At 44.4% G+C, this 16139-nt stretch overlaps 1 protein-coding gene across 2 annotated transcripts; it reads left to right on the top strand.

Moving 5' to 3' along the window:
• Positions 1-5622: 5622 nt before the first annotated feature.
• On the top strand, positions 5623-13924 carry LOC120838380 (putative inorganic phosphate cotransporter). Of its 2 annotated transcripts, XM_040208276.1 has the most exons (7): positions 5623-5780; positions 6310-6440; positions 6545-6685; positions 7845-7977; positions 9136-9291; positions 10744-10829; positions 13397-13798. In XM_040208276.1, the coding sequence occupies exons 1-7, from the start codon at positions 5624-5626 to the stop codon at positions 13712-13714; spliced, it is 1122 nt and encodes a 373-aa protein (XP_040064210.1). In that variant the 5' UTR covers position 5623; the 3' UTR covers positions 13715-13798. The 2 variants fall into 2 exon arrangements, with proteins under 2 accessions (XP_040064210.1, XP_040064209.1); XM_040208275.1 differs by lacking the exon at positions 10744-10829 and having other exon boundaries at positions 6310-6422; positions 13397-13924.
• The last annotated feature ends 2215 nt before the right edge of the window (positions 13925-16139 follow it).

Genomic DNA, 16139 nt, shown 5'->3' with positions numbered 1-16139 from the left:
TGTCCCTGTGGTATTTGAAGGCACTACTATAATACATCTCACAAAGCTACATTAGAAACGAACACAAACACAAACACCATGAGTGCACTGAACAGCTCATTCACAGTCCCGTTGACTGCTCTAGAGCCTTATATAGCCTACATATTGAAGGTAATAATGTTTTCGGTGACCACCTCTGCGCTTATTAAGGTTCCAAGTATTCGATCTTCTCCTCGGGAGTCTGTCAAAGGGGAAACAGTGTTTTGAAGTTCGTGGACGATATCTCTTAGTAAAAGGCAATGGTACAACTAATAACAATTCGGCGCAGTCATTAAAACAATATCCACACAAACGGCTCATAAAATACATGTTATTGCTTCTCTGCGTAGCACCACTCAGGACGAAGCGAATCAAGGCAGTATCTTCACTTTAAAATACTGTAAACGACTTTATTTTCGTGAGGACCTAATTCTCGCAAAGTTCGCGAATCGCCTACAATTCCGAAAAATAGGTCCCGTGAACAATTCCGGCAAAATGCAAAAATATTAAAATCTATATTGCGATCCCAGCGCGTCGCGAAAATTAGAATTTGCGAATTATTCCAAAACTCCAACTTTGACCTAAATCGCGAAATATTGAGCCAGCGAAAAATAAATATTTTACAGTAGTTGTTTTGCCTTTCCATTTTAGTAGTTGACTATTTAATATGGTAGTTAATATCACTATATTAAAGTCACTATTCACATCACGTACAATGGTGAGTATACACGTTCAGTGAACTAACATTGTGCTAACAAAACCACTCCAAACGTATCTGTTCACAGCACCTGCTGAAGCTTTCCAGCATCAGCAAATGTTGTAGTTGTAGTTCCCGAACCCCGTTTGTGATTGGTGTGCAAGGAACTGATCAGGTGTGTCCTTGATAGAAAAAAGGAAACAATAACATAAACTGGGCTGATTTATCAGTGCGATGCTCCGCAATTCAGTTGACAAACTAATCAAATGTTGTATTTAGGCGCTTCAGTGTACTCCATATCTACTTGAAGTGAACTTCTAGAAGGGGAGCTTTTCAATATGTTGGTAGTTTAAGTCAAACTACCAAAGTATTGCAGTCAAAAGGTACTTAGAGTATAACACAACAGTATTTACGATTTTCAGGTATTTTAAGAGTATTCTGCACGTATTTTTGATTGCTCCATTTTTTTAGGGTTGGAGTATATTTTGCATGAATTAAATAAATATTTCAAGAAATATACGTGAAAGGTATTTTGTGCCTATTAATTTAGTATTTACATATTTCAAAACGCACGAAGGGAACTTCAAATGTAGTTTAAGCAAAGGTATTTTAAAATGATTTTTAGAAGTATATTTTAGTACTAAGTAAAAAAAAAGAAGTTTATATTTTGGGTCTATTTTTCGTGTACTTAAAATTATGAACTGTATTTCAAATACACTCAAATTAGAATGTGGTATATTTCAAATGTATTAGTTTTCGCTAAGGGCTTATACGGTAGCGGGCCTTTGAAAACGATCTATTGAACTCCCTAATATCTAGCTCGGTTTGATACGTTGGGCGTGGCATCGTTCCACCACTTGGCACCGATGCCGGCGGCGGTTGCCATGGTTACGCCGCTCATCGACGCGGCGCCACTCAGTTATCGCCATGGTGGAAAATGTAAAACAAGAGAGTTTAAATTGTGGCTTCAATCATGATTTCGAGGGAAACTGAAGCGGTTCTGTATTTGAGGAAAAACATTTATATCGCCTTCATTTGGCCTATGCACGCGCACTCTTCCTATATTAAAAAAAAAAAGAAAAAATCAGAAAGATACGTCACGACTGGTGTCAGTGCGGGTGAGTACACTTGGCAAGCTTGCAATTGCGCGCGCTGCCCACATGAGCGACATGCGCCTGGCGCCCCGAAAGATCCTAGTATCACGTGACGACTGGTCGGAGGTTTTCGCGTTCTCTCGAATTTAGTTACATCTTCGGAGAAAGCGAACGTGATATTCAGATTCACGGGATCAAAATACGCCTAAATTCACCTCTAACTCGTTTTTTTTTTTTTTTTTTTTTTTTTCAAAAAATGTATAAGGTTATTACGGATAACTTAAATCTAACTTTTCCCGCAAAAACAATCTCAAAAATATGTTTCTATTTACCGTTTTGCCATCATATGATGCTTTTTTGTCCATCGATGTCTTATTTAAATCGAAGAGTCATCAAGCAAAGGAGATTTATTTAGGCCTGAACACGAGTAAACAGAAGGCCTCTTCTGCGTAGAAAGGAAGCGTTGAGATTCCTTTTTACTTTTTTCTTCGTTACTCAGTTACGTAATGCCCTATTACAAGCAAATCAAACCGCAAAACAAAAATGTAAAAAAATAGAAAAGTAATGTTCTACTGCGAGCAAATGAAAACGCTAAATAAAACGCAAAAAAAAAGTATCTTAATCTAAGAAATTAAGCTGTTTTGTTCTAGGATGACAGGCTGTAGATCAAGAATGAGCTGTCAATCAAAGTGTACTCTTAATTTACAGTAATTATTTCTTCCGCATTGTTATCACTCTCAGTAATCGAACGGATCTATCTTACATGTTTTAAAATGCATATAGTGATAAGTAATGACTATTTGTTCTGGCTACAGATTTAGACCGATTTAATTCGATTTAAATTAAATCAATTTTATTTAACCAACAAAGTATAATTTATAACAAAACATTTCTTTTTATAATTTTGATTGATTTTTATAGTTTTGTTCTTTCTTACGTGTGTTCCCCGCTTTAGGGTGTCTTAACATGACGTCAAGCTGACATTTGTTTGCTTGATGTCACCGCGAGGAAAGTTATAATTCTTTCTGAACTACATATGTGGTGAGGCTAAAAAAGTCCTTGAAGAGCTCGTTTGCGGTACACGCGAGACAACTCTAACCGCTCATTCACAATAAAAGCGGATCCGCGTTCGCAAAGCGGTTGCAAACGCGGTTGTATAAAGATCCGGTACAATTGCACGCGCACTCGATGACATCGAGTGCGCGTGCAATAGGGAGTATTCACTGGACGCCATATTTGTGGGTGCGGTTTAGTGCGCATGCTCAGAACGAGCTCACATCAATAGGCTGCTAAGACCGGCACTCTTGACGGTGCGGAATGCACGTTGGAAAAGAACTGTGGAAGCTCGCTCTCAGCACGCGCTCAGCATTCGCGCACACAGCTATGGCCGCCAGTGAATACTCCCTATAGACCGATCTCACAGCTAGTTTGAGTACGCCACCGCTGCCGACATGCATCGTGGAAGCCGTAGTCTTTCTGCACGCGCGACAACCCTGCTGGTGGTCTGCGCGAGCAGAGCACGAGGCGGCATGAGCTATCTCGTGAACTTTGCGTCTGCGTCGTAGGAACTACAGTTATGGCGGCGTCACGCATGCGTGGAACGCTTGGTGGGATCGGTCTATTGTACTGGATCTTTATACAACCGCGTTCGCAACCACTTTGCGAACGCGGATCCGCTTCCAGTATGAATGAGCGGTAAGAGCAGAAAGGTGCTCCGTTCGCCTTGAAACTGTGACTTCAGTCAAAACTACAAACGCGAGCTAGCCCGCGCTTTTGGCTTTGAGACGTGACTTTCTATACTCCGTTTTAAGCTGAGACTAGAAGCTCCGCCTTCAGCGCGAGCCTTGTGCCCTTGCTAACACAAGTGTGAACGCGCAGGCACGTGCAGCCAATGCACTGCGGAAGCCAGCGAGCTCGCGCTGGAGGAGTGTAGCGCAAGTGCTTGTTCTGACAAAGAATTATTCAAATTCACGATCTCCTGTTCTCGTACGGCGGCACTGGTTGCAGTCTCTGCTAAAAAGGGTACTCCGGGCGTTTTCAGAGCTACCCAATTAAGCTAACTAAATGCATTTTCTTAATACCCGGACTTTAGTCCTCATGGTATGTTATGTATTGTCTAGAATTTTAAAATAGCTATAGAGAAGATCGTAAATGAAGATAATGCGAAAACCCACTTAAAATTTCTGCGCGCTCTCCAGTTGTAGACGTCACAAATGGTACAGAATTTCAGGTCGCACATGTAGTCCGAAACAGATTATGTTGTGCGTTCCCTTCGTTTTCGTACGTTTTCGTACTTCTCAGTGATTGAGCCAACGTTTGCAACTGATCACAATACGTTTGATAGTAAGAAAAGAATGCTTGGCAAGCATTCTTTTCTTACTATCAAACGTATTGTGATCAGTTGGAAACGTTGTTTACTACCCACTTTGTACCTTTTCTGTCGTCACACTTTAGTGTTGCCAGTGGGGCTCTCGGTTTGACGAACACAATGAGAACGACATTAAAAAATGCAATTGCGTCGCAAAATAATTGTGACACAATATTTGGGGGACTGATAGCCCTGTCTACCGGTGTGTTGAGCCACTTTTGGTGCAAATCAGCGACCATAAAAAAAAAATCACTTGAGTACCGCTTTAAAGGGCTTAGGACACAAAAATAAAAGGGGTTAATTATTCTTGAAAAAGAATTATCATGGGCTACTTAGTAAATACACCAAGTTTTGTGATTTCTAGAGCTCTAGTAATAGCATTAATGGTGCCCAAGCTCTCCCTCACACGGTACGACCAAAACCTCTCACGCAACTGGATTATACTCCAACGCTACTTTCGCTCTCGCTCCCGGACCTTTGAACTTCCACCCTGCATGAACGTGCGAGATATCGTAGTCGCGGACGGTGATAACCCCGGCAAGTTCGTCCGTGACCATCTCATCGTCGCTTGAGCTGGTCGCCAGCGCCGCGGGTCGCAGTCAGAATAACCAGCTTCCAACACCCCTATCGCTGCTGCGATCTATGTCAAAGACTCCGACAAAGCGAGCGATGCCGTAGTCGTAATCGTCGGGAACCGCATGCTCGGAACGCGGAAGGCAAACGAGGAAGCTGAAGAACGAGACACCTAGAGGAGAGGCAAGTTTGTAGGTGCGTGGCAAGGGGACGCTGCGCCTTGGGCGAATGACGTCACCGACACAACAAATATGGCGGCCTTCCCGAATGAGATGATTCTGCGGGTCACGCATATAAATCGATTTGTCCGCGAAACTATCGCGCTATTTGCAAAACAAACTTATCAGAAATATAGGAACGTATACAGTGGGTCCCAGCAGTAAAGTTATCTCAGTATGCGTTTCTTAATTGTCAATTCATGCTCGAGCCGTGAAAGTGTTCTTCAATGAAAGATATTGTGTCATATACGTATATTCCACTTCACCAGGGCCTATGACTAAATTATGTATAGCCGTGTTGTCTTAACAGTTTCGTTTTTCTTTTTTCCTTTTTTTTTTTTTTTTTGTAGGTAGATTATTTTTTGTGTACAATTTATAAAGACACGACTCTTTTAAATCCAAGAAGCAATCCAGGTTTCGTTTTTAAGCTCTCAATTCACAAAGCAGTTGAATTTCGAGCTCACTGTCGCTCTTGAAGAAACTGTTTATTGAATTCACCTTAACTTTTTAGAGCTTCAAACATGATGTTCAATTGAGTCACGTCAGTTATTCTATTACTGATAGTTCCCTGAGGCTTAATTCTCAGTGAAGACACCTAGTCTTAACGGGGACTGCCTACCTCTCGCAGGGATGCTGTTTTCCGGCCATGCAGGCGATGCTCGCCCAGTGGGTGCCCAAAGCACAGCGCACCGTTATTTCCAGCATGGTTTTCACGGGATCCTTCACCGGAACAGTGATAGCCATGACGGCCACGGGAGTGATGAGTGACTCGGAATTCCTAGGGGGCTGGCAGTCTGCCTTCTACGTCTTTGGTGAGTGCACAAAAAGCCTTTAGAACTGACGAAGACCGAAATGGCTTAGGTTTCTCGGGTCGTTGGAGTATACGACGATTAACAGAGACTCAGGCTTTGTGGACAATCGTGGTATAAAAACAGCCACTGCCCGAAAAGTGCAAAAAGACGCTCTTTTTCAGTTAGACCGCAACAAATTCGCACGCAGAGTTTTCATAAATCATATAAACACAAGGCTACTTGAAGGATTGCATGTGTCTTCACCTTGTCTTTGTTTTAGTTTTGCGCTGTTTTATGTATTCTCAACTAAAAGATACCTTTCAAGCAGTAGCAAAGAGAAAGAGCGGTCATTCTGATTCATTATGGCACCGAATATCACCATGGTCTCTGTCCAAACATTTACATTAATTTGTTATTAAAATCTTCAACGAGATGTTCTTTACGATACTGGCACTTCAAACCTGGCAGAAGCGTTGTTGTCTTTTCGCAATTTTATCTGATCGGAGAATCGCCGTTCTGCTGAAAACAAGCCAGCGACGTCGTGTTTCAGGTTTCTCGGGTTGTGTCTGGTGCATCGTCTGGTTCACTTACATCCAAAACAAACCGACTGAACATCCCGACTCACCTGGGTTTTCGGCCAGCAAGCTCTCCGGTGGGAACGTGGTACGCAAGCCAGCGCTGGTGATTAATGCTTGACTCCTACTGCCGTGCACATTTCCGCGAACACCTGTAAACTGGTCTATTGCGGGGACGAAGCGTGAGCACGTGTATCTCAACACGTACAGATTCCGTGGTGTGCCATCCTCACTTCGCCGGCAGTATGGTCCCTGACAGCGACTCAGTGGGCCCACACGTACGGGTCTTACACGCTGATGACAGAGCTTCCCAACTACCTCAAGAACATCCTCGGGTTTGGACTCACACAGGTGAGATCGCCAACACTGCTTAAGCGTACGAGGCGCAATTAGATGTATGTGCTCTTTTTTTTTTTTCTTTTTGCAGCTGATTTTTTTTCTCGTTTTAGGGATAGACCGCCTTTATGAAGTTTACGTATTTGTTTCAGCTACTACAATATTACATGCCTAAATCTTGCCACAATGCACAGAAAATAAATAGTTACGCGTACATTGTGGTCAGTATGTGCAAACAACTCTAAAAAAAAATATATATATATATATATATATATATATATATATATATATATATATATATATATATATATATATATATATATATATATATATATATATATATATATATATATATATATTTTTTTTTTTTTTTTTTTTTTACAGCGACAGTCGGCATTGACACGGTTAACGAGGTTACGCGACGGATCCCGCAATGTGTTTAGTGCTTTGTGACCGTGGTCGGCTAAATTGAGTGGGGAACGCTTCCGGCTTAGTTTAACAAGGGATCAGAGTCACGTTAAATTGTGACACCACTGTGTTGCCACGAGTGCTGCGCTGCCATTTTCTTCTAAAGTAAGAGTTTTTTAGTGTTTCGCCGCCCTTTGCTTTCATGGACCAGTCGGGGCACGGGTCTTGGGCATGGGCACATTTTACGCCACTTGTAAAACAAGCATGAACACACATGCAGGGGTTGAGTGCGGCAAAGTGCACTACACCACGGGTTTCGACACAATCCATTTTCAGAAGAGTGTAAAAAGCCTGCATTTTTTTTTTTAGTACCTTGAGTTTTTTGTATACCAGTCAAGCCAACTAGAAATCAGCGGGGCGACATGCCAGGTGATGTTATATGAGGCACTTCGTTACATCCGCCGTGTTTCGTCTTGCTGGATTCATTCGACGCCCAATAGGACGCAACGTTCAGTCCCGTGGCCAATGACGTCTCAAAAATAGTGACCTCTATGGACACTCATTATAAGTTTATCCAATGCTGAAGATGTGTCCTTATCTCCCAACGCTGCATCGTTACTGCGTTTGCCAATTCTAATTCGCATTCGGTTCGTCTCGTATTGGTTGGTGTTGAAATCCTTCGTCCTGGTGTGCAGTTGTATGTTTCATTTGCAAATCAAAGATGGGTTTGTGTAACAGTGTTTTGTCTCCGCTGATTGGACGGCAGAATGGGCTCCTGAGCGGAGTGCCATACCTCATGCTGTCCGTGTTTTCACTTCTTGTCGGCTGGGCTGCAGACCTTGTCAGGCGACGCAACATTGCCACGGCGACCACAATAAGAAAATTCTGCGATTCTGTCTGTAAGCTTTCTTTTTTATGTCTACTATCGCCAAAACTGTTTTCCTGCGGTGTTCACCAATGTTGTTTTCGGATCTTCAGTTGTGTTGATAAAAATGCAGTCGGTGCACCCACAGCGATGTAAAGATAGATGTGCAGCTCGCTCACCTGGTACTCTAAGAAAACTTTATCCTAGAAGAGTTGTTAAGCGTCCGAATATCTGTTCCTTTATTTAGCATTTCATATTTTGTTTTAGGAACGTATTTCAATGTACTCAGTTATTTTTTTCGAGTCAGCAAAAAAGCTACAGTGAAATTACAATAAGAAAATAGTTAAACCGCAATAGCGGACGATAACGGTGTGCGTGAAAGGCTTTTTCATTTTTTTTTATTATATGTTTCTTCCTAAGAAGTTTTACCCCTGACAAAATTCTATGCAGACTTTGTTTAATGCTCTTAATTTTTGTTAGATAAATTTTATTCAGGCATCGTACGACCCTCTTTTTTTGTCTTTATTTTCTTAGCGAAGTGTCTAAATTGATCATTGAAAAAAATGTTCTACTAATGTGAGAACAAAACCTTAACATTTGCGCTTTCTATAACTAGGTTTTCAGTTTTTTGTGTTTATTCTTTCCCTCGAATTTAGGGTTCTCGTTGCGAGACAATAAACACACAAAACAAAACACACATCCAAATTCGAAAAAACAAATATAAACATATAACCAATCAGAAGGTTCGAAAAACAGAAAGCCGAGGAGTTCTCTTTAAACATGTTTTTATTTTAACCACTGACAGGTTGAATATACGGCACGGAGGTCTCGCAGTTGTAACGCTTCCATCCAACGCCACCTATAAAAGCAGAAGACCTCCGCACCGTCATTACAGTCAGATCGCCAGAGACCTGAGATTGGGCACGAATACTACGTCAGCGTTCGGCCGGGGCTCGTGTCCAATCAGCGCGTCCAAGTTCGGACTCGGGTCCAATTGCCGATGTAGCGCGATCCGACTGTAATGACGCTTCATGAAGGGAGAAGAGGCGATGCAGAGTCTTTGAATATTCTAGGTGGTGTTGCTCCAGCGCAAGTTTCGAACCTTCGATAACACTTTGACGCTGTCATCTTTTTATTGACTTCCTATGGCACTCCTTTTGCACATCTGCGGGGCCATGTTTTTTGCCCGCAGCGGCTTTTGGACCTGCGCTCTGCCTGATGGCGGTGACGGCGACGCCGTGCGAGCGCACCCTGGCAGTCTTCTGGTTCTGGCTGGCGATAGCTCTCATCTCATTCGCCAACTCGGGATTCAACTGCACCCACGTCGACATGGCGCCCGCGTTCGCAGGTGACGCCACCTTGAACTGCGAGCAATATCGTTAAATAACTGTTGTTTTTTCTTCTGTAATCGCGATGGCTCTCGCATTACGCGTACCGATTCTGGCACTGTTATTATGGTCACCGAGAGGTTAAGAACTGCAGGATGCATCTCATTATTACCCAAGAGCCCATGAGATTGCAGTCATTTGCCGATAAAAGCGTCGAGGAACGAATCATGGCGCGAGAAGCGCGGATACTATGAGCCACGCCTGGAGTTTCTTAAAATCTCGGGAACTATGCCATGAGTATACACTGACGTTCCTCGAACCCCCCACCCCACCGTCTCTTCATGCCCAACTGGAGAAGGCAGAGTTTTTTTCGTTTGACGCATAGATCCCTCGCTCTCGCGATACTGATCTTCGGACATACCCAAACGTTTTCTTTCAAGTAGTCAGCGAGCGGATTGTTCTTTTTACGTACTGTGATGTGGCCAGCAGAGATTGCCGTTATGCTCGCAGCGAGCGATCAGCTTTGTGCGTCGGCCACGATGAGGTAACGATTTTAAGGAAACCGTTCCATGAACAATTAAGTGGCATTAGCGGTAGGTTAAATGTTCGACCCTAAAATTGTGAAAAACAGCTCTTCAAGGTTGCCGAGGGCAAGAAATATTCCGCTAACCACAACGGCAGGAATGTATGAACCCCCGCAAAAATAAATTCAATATTACAGGAGGACGCTGAAACTTCGCATTTAAGAGTTGAACGCGGTAGCTCAACATATAAATTTCCGCTCGTTCCCAACCCGCGCAACTTGGCCTGGTCGGTAGCGTGTGGTAGTAGGTTCGAATCCCGCCTTCGGCCAAAATTCTTCAATTTGTTTTTCTTTAGGCAAATGAATCACTTTATAAAGTTGAATCCCTTGAGACATGTGGCGACCTTTGATTCGCGTTACATTTCATGTTTTCCTCACTTTCATTACATGCATGACGTCACGTGTCACGTGAGCGTTAGTGGGTTGTTTGAAATTTCCGCGCGAGGTCATTTGGCTGCGTCGCCACCGACGCCGGCACCATCTTTTCTGCAACACGAGCTCTTTAAGCTATCGCTTTAATAATGCAACAGCTATACTTTGTTCCACCTTATGTTGTACCGCAGCGAAGGCTAGATGCGCGAGCTCGCAGCTTTTGCAGCTGCCTTTCGTGCACGAGAGCTAGTGCCGCCGAGATCTGCACCAAAGCAAGGAGCTCGCGCTTGGAGACTTTCCTGCGGTACATCACGAAGCTCGACGGAACGGACTGCGCATCACGGAGCACGTTATTTAGCCTCATATAAAGGCCTGTTTGCATAACTAATTGTAGGCTGTCAGATGACAAAGAAAGCTACGTGAAGGCCAACGGTTGCGTCGATTAGGATTTAAGATAATTACAACAATTATGATGAGCCTCTACATATATTGGTGTTCCGGTCACGTTTCCTTCCAGGCACTCTATTTGGAATCACGAATTGCATAGGAAATACGACGGGAATAATTGCGCCGCAAGTCGTGGGCTTTCTGACGGAGACTCATGTGAGTTGATTTGCTCGAAGTAGGAGTAGCTGAGTTTGGTTTTGTCATACATCCATGTTTATTGTGCTATTCTCGCTTTGAGACCAGCGGACTTTTATGATGTTGTTTGAGATACGCGCCATGGCGATGTTTTGTAGAAGTGCTATAGAATTCTCTTAATTGTTTTGTGGCTCAGAAACAAAGAATGATAGTTAGGACAAATGTGGGTGTCCTCGATGGAACTAGGTCGATATTATAGACTCGTGGGGAATTTTCGTTTTATGACCCGAACGTTTAGCTTTATGCTTTGGCCACCACGAGCTGTAAAATTTTGTTGTGGTCTGAGATAAGTGAAAAATGATAAGTTATTTACTGGCACAGAAACGAGTCCTTGCCCGGCGGTGTGCCAGGCAAAGCAGAATTATATGTCAATATCTACCTCAAGAAGCAGGAAAGGCCCTCTTTGTGGCAGCATCAAAATGTAATACTTTGCCGCTCAAAATATGAAGTTCCGAAAACACATCGCAGTTTTGTAACAGCTACAAATATCGCCAACGGACACCCGTCCATGCCGATATAATAAAAGACCAATAATATTGTTCAGGCGAGACCAGTATTATGAAATAAGTGAGTGTGCTGGTGAGCACGTGATACTTAATCCTAATGTTTCCCTTCAGATTGGTGAGGAAACAATTAAGAAACTTGCAAGCCGAATAAAAAGACAACAGTAGGAGAGGGTCTTATGTATGATTCTCGTGTATAATTCAGTATTACGAGCTCTTTAATATCGCGTTTTGTTTTTATAATAGAGTAATAATGCAACAAACGCAACAAAACTCTGCTAACACAAAGTAATGGTCAGGGCCACTTTGTAAAGCATAGGATGATTGGCAAGCTTTCCTCTTGTCGGTCATCGTAAAATAGTAAAAATATCTTACCAATTATGACTATTTCGGCCGCTATACACGAACTCATCTCTGTTACGTCACGCCGCGGTGGTGGCGCGTCGGACGCACTTCCGGTCCGGGGCTGGGCGGAAGTGCCCATGTGAGACGTGTATTCCTGCGTTGTTTTGAAAGGAACCAGACAAAAACCTGCTTTCTCGTCAAAATGCTGCGACTGGGCCTGTACCAAAAAGTGTCGAGAAAGACTTGAAGGTCAATTTTCATGCGCTCGGTTCGTCCGAGAACGTGGATATGTGCCGTGAAAAGGGAAAACCAGACGCCGTCGGACCACGATTGCTTGGGCGGGAAGCATTTTAGCTTGAATTCACGGATACTTCTGGTCATTAAATTTATTTGTTTTGTTCCAAAATGAGCGCCGGAAAATCGTCAAGTTGTACGGACCACCTGCGGACTACGCTTAGTGCGTCTTCAAGTTCAAACGGCCGCCTGATCGTTCGAACTGTCGTCTGCTCTTTCAAACGTTTCTGCTTGTCGTCTGCTCTTTTAGAGGACACCGGCCACGTAGACCAAACGTGGGCCCGGTACTTGCGATAAGCAGTAAGTGCAGGCCTCAAAAGACTTAAGTTTGAAGGTTCGTAAGCAAGCTGGACGTAAACAGTTGATACAAGGAGATGTTGATCATTGTTACCAGTGGCCATCACCGACTTGTTATGCCTCATTCACTTGGTTAGATTCTGCTTGCGATTTTCAGTATCGACGTCGACATCTCAGCTACGGTTCACACTTTTGCAGTCCGAGCGACGTCGTTATTGAAAATTGCGAGCGAAATCTCATCATGTGAATCAGGCTTTAGCGTACATTCTGCGGCGTCCACGCGGAATGAATCGCCGCTTGTCAGATGATTCACGCGAAGTTTTGCGGTGTAGCGAGCCTCGATAATTTCGCTGACGCCGCTCAAGTAGTCAGACATCGTTAGGAGGACGTAGAATCAACAATTCCAACGCCAAAAAGAGCGCGGGGGCTCACACCGACGCCGAGAACATCGCATTTCAATGGTTTGTTTATGGGCGACGGCGAGCTTCATGCCCACACCCCTATCGCGCATGCGCGGCGCCAGTGGCGTCCGCTAGGGGCGCTCCGGGCGCTCCGGTTTGTTTGTAAACATGAGTTGGTGTATACGTACTTCGAGCACCCCCACCCCCCTCCCTTCCCCGATTTTAGTTGCAAATCCTTACATTCAAAATACAAAACAAAACAAAATGGCATGCCGGAGGCCCAGATTGACATTTAATGCATTTCACTTCTACTCGTTTCTCTCTGGGACATTAGCTGAATCTTACTGCGCCAGTAATGATCCCGCATACGGACACGCGCAATGACTTTCGTTTTGGCTCCTCACAAAATCGCCATGTCAAGTGCGCATAGAAAAAGACCAAAGTTTCGGTGCACTGGAACGCCTGTGAATACCCTTTCATTGTGACTTGCTCGAGTGTATCTAGTAGTTGGCGGGTATGGCGCAAAATATCCGCTAGCCGCCGCCTTATGCCAATGGTTCAGCCATGCGCATTCATTCACTTAGCAAGTGCAAAATTTAGAGATTCTTTTTTCTAGTTATTGGTGACTAGCGAGGGAGAATACCTCCAAGCCACCGCAAAGCATTGCTTTCGCTATCTCTGCTCGCAGAACAACGTGGACAACTGGAGGCTCGTCTTCTACATAACGGCCACCGTTTACACACTCGGCGCCGTTCTGTTTATAGCATTCGGCTCGGCCGAACCTCAGGAGTGGGCCAACCAAGCCCACACGCCGAGGGAAGGCGATACGTCTTCTTCCTACACTGTGTCGGGACTTCCAATGGCGTCGCCCGACACCGTGACGGGATGTCCGATGGAATCGTCTTACACCGCGTCGGGATATTCTACGTCGTCGACGATGAACGTGCCCATCTACGAGGTCTCACGAAATTATTCGGGACAATATTCATCAAGGCCAGCGCAGTAGATGTACGGCGTTACGAAGGCAAAATGCGTACACTCTTAATTTGTGTTCCACATATAGGTTGCACCAGTGGCGTAGCCAGGGGGGAGTTTTATAAGGTTTCAACCCCCCCCCCCCCCCAACACACACACACACTTCCCTCCCTCCCTCACGGAATCCAGCGGACCCTGTAATATACACATGAATTTTGAGCACCCCTTCCACTTTCCGCACCCTATAGACCTTTTCTGCAAGTGCGCCGCCATCTTGAATTGACGTCACTTCCAGTATGGGCGAAAACATTGTTTTGCCTTTGCCACGCCAATAGAAGGCATTTAGGACTTAAACGCAAACGTCACAGATTCTCGTTTTTCTTCCCCTTTATTTTTTTACTATTTGCAGGTTGAAACGTTTTGATATTTTTTCGTCGCCCATACCGGATACGCCTATTAGGTGGCTGGAGACGAGAGTACACAGAGAAGGTCTATAAGTCATAGACCTTCCAGCCACCTGAGCCTTCCCTCCCCCCCTCCCCCCCCCCCCCCGAAAACAAATTTCTGGCTACGCCACTGGGTTCCACTTAAATTAGCGTTCCACATATTATTTACAGAACAAGTCACAATTTTTATGAAGATAGGCAATTATGGTGACATATCGATTCGGGCTGAAGTGTTTATTCGGCCGACGGGTCAATTCGGCTTAAAGTTGAGAATTATATGTGGAACGCCAGTTCGCTTCATTGTTGTTGTTGTTGCCTTTTTTTTTTATTGAGAACAGGTAGGGGCTACGTGGATTGTCGTTCTACTAACCCTATTAGTAAGGGCCAATCTGCTAAGGCTAAGATTTCCCGTGGATTGTTCTTTTTCACATTTATTGTTTATGATTATCAGATACCTGAAACACGTACTCTCTGTATAAACGAGGAAACGCGTAGAACACGGTTCACCCGGGTTAAACGAAACTTTTTGCAAGGAAATCAGCTTCGAGATTAAGGTCAGATTCCACAACGGTGTTTAACGTAACGTCCCACTTAACTTCCCACCTGGGCCCGTTTTCTCAAACGCGAACCGTGGGTTAAAGTTAACTATTGTCCCTAGAAGAGGGAATTCTAGGTCACGTGACTGGGAGAGCAGGGGAGCCGAGGGAGGAGCAGTACCTACAAGCAAAATGGCCGTGACATCGCTTAAGAGTGTACCAGGGGCAACGGTTCCTTGTGATCCGGGTAACGCGTGATCTTGATGGGTTTTTAGCAGATACGGCCATTCGTTCTGCTTCTGACGCGGGACTTTCGCGGCGGCTGTCTATTGTTTGACAAGGTCGTCACGTCAATGCCGGCAGAACTGTATTTCAGAGTTTTTATGCGGTTTTGATGTAATTGAAAGTGTGCAGGCATTGGACACGTGAGGGAGTATGATACGAACTCGTACTTTAGCGTGTCAGTGTCATATAATGTAAATAATATTTTTTTTTATTATTCCTTTGTTTGTTGTTTCATGGAGATAGCAGATGTAATATGCGTAGCACGACGTACAAAAATTCGCAGTTACTAAACAATAAAAAATTAGGGGAGCAAAATACTTTAGACGGGAACGGTGTTTATTGTCGACCACAGTGAAGTTTCTGGTGCAGAATATTATCCACGTTCGTAAGCAGAAAAAAAACAAATTTCCAAAGGCTGCGGTCCAAATACAGTCAAGAAAAACGAAACTGCACACATTTTTTTTTTTTTACTTCGTGGCAAAAAAGCAGTGTGTCGTTTTCTACATTTGTGTTTACGAAAATAAAACTACTCTCAACGCTCCGTTTTCCGCAGCACATTGAGTACAACAGTATAAAATAAGTAAAACATGATGTTTTATTAATTTACTTTTAAATGTCAGGAGACAAAGAGGGGGGGGGGGGGGGGGGTAGAGGGATTATCCCCTGCAGTTCTTATAACCACGTTAAAATCCGGTGGGTAAAAACTAGACTGAAAAAAGAAGCGACGGGACCAAGTCGGTGATGAATTTTCGGCCTCACCTCAAACAGGATAGCGCAGGACAGCGATTGGACACGAGCACTGCGTCATCATTCGGCTAGGGCTCGTGTCCTCACGGATTGTACCCGAGTCTCAGCCGAACTCTGACGCAGCGCTTGTGCCGGATCTGTGCCCCCGTTCTCCTCTTTTGGGTGAAGCCGAAGGTTCAGCGCTACGGCCTTGCAATCAGGAGGCGTTGACCAAGCGTTGTCGTATGTTACGCAGCAGACATCCGTTCTTCATGGTGCGTCTACGCCTGCGAATTTACGGGCGGATCCGCGCCGGCCACGAGCAGAAATTGGAGCCGAGAGGCGAAATTCGCTCGCCGCTCGCGGAAAGTCTGGATCGGTCCGGGACCGATTGTTTTCGCCAGGCGAAGCGTTTCGTTTGATGTGAGCCAATCAGCGTATGTCAAAAGTTGCGTTGCGCGGC

This window comes from Ixodes scapularis, unplaced genomic scaffold (genome assembly GCF_016920785.2).
Source record: "Ixodes scapularis isolate PalLabHiFi unplaced genomic scaffold, ASM1692078v2 PGA_scaffold7__128_contigs__length_106722199, whole genome shotgun sequence".
Taxonomy (NCBI): Eukaryota; Metazoa; Arthropoda; class Arachnida; order Ixodida; family Ixodidae; genus Ixodes; species Ixodes scapularis.
Note: the sequence above shows the minus strand (reverse complement) of the source record. Positions and strands in the feature narration are given on the sequence as shown.

Excerpts from the sequence above, each read along its gene's own strand:
- LOC120838380 (XM_040208275.1), top strand. The coding sequence starts at position 5,624 with ATGCTCGCCCAGTGGGTGCCCAAAGCACAGCGCACCGTTATTTCCAGC. Across the intron at positions 6,423-6,544 it reads AGCTCTCCGGTGGGAACGTG|ATTCCGTGGTGTGCCATCCT; the intron begins GTACGCAAGCCA and ends CAACACGTACAG. Across the intron at positions 7,978-9,135 it reads AAAATTCTGCGATTCTGTCT|CGGCTTTTGGACCTGCGCTC; the intron begins GTAAGCTTTCTT and ends TTTTGCCCGCAG.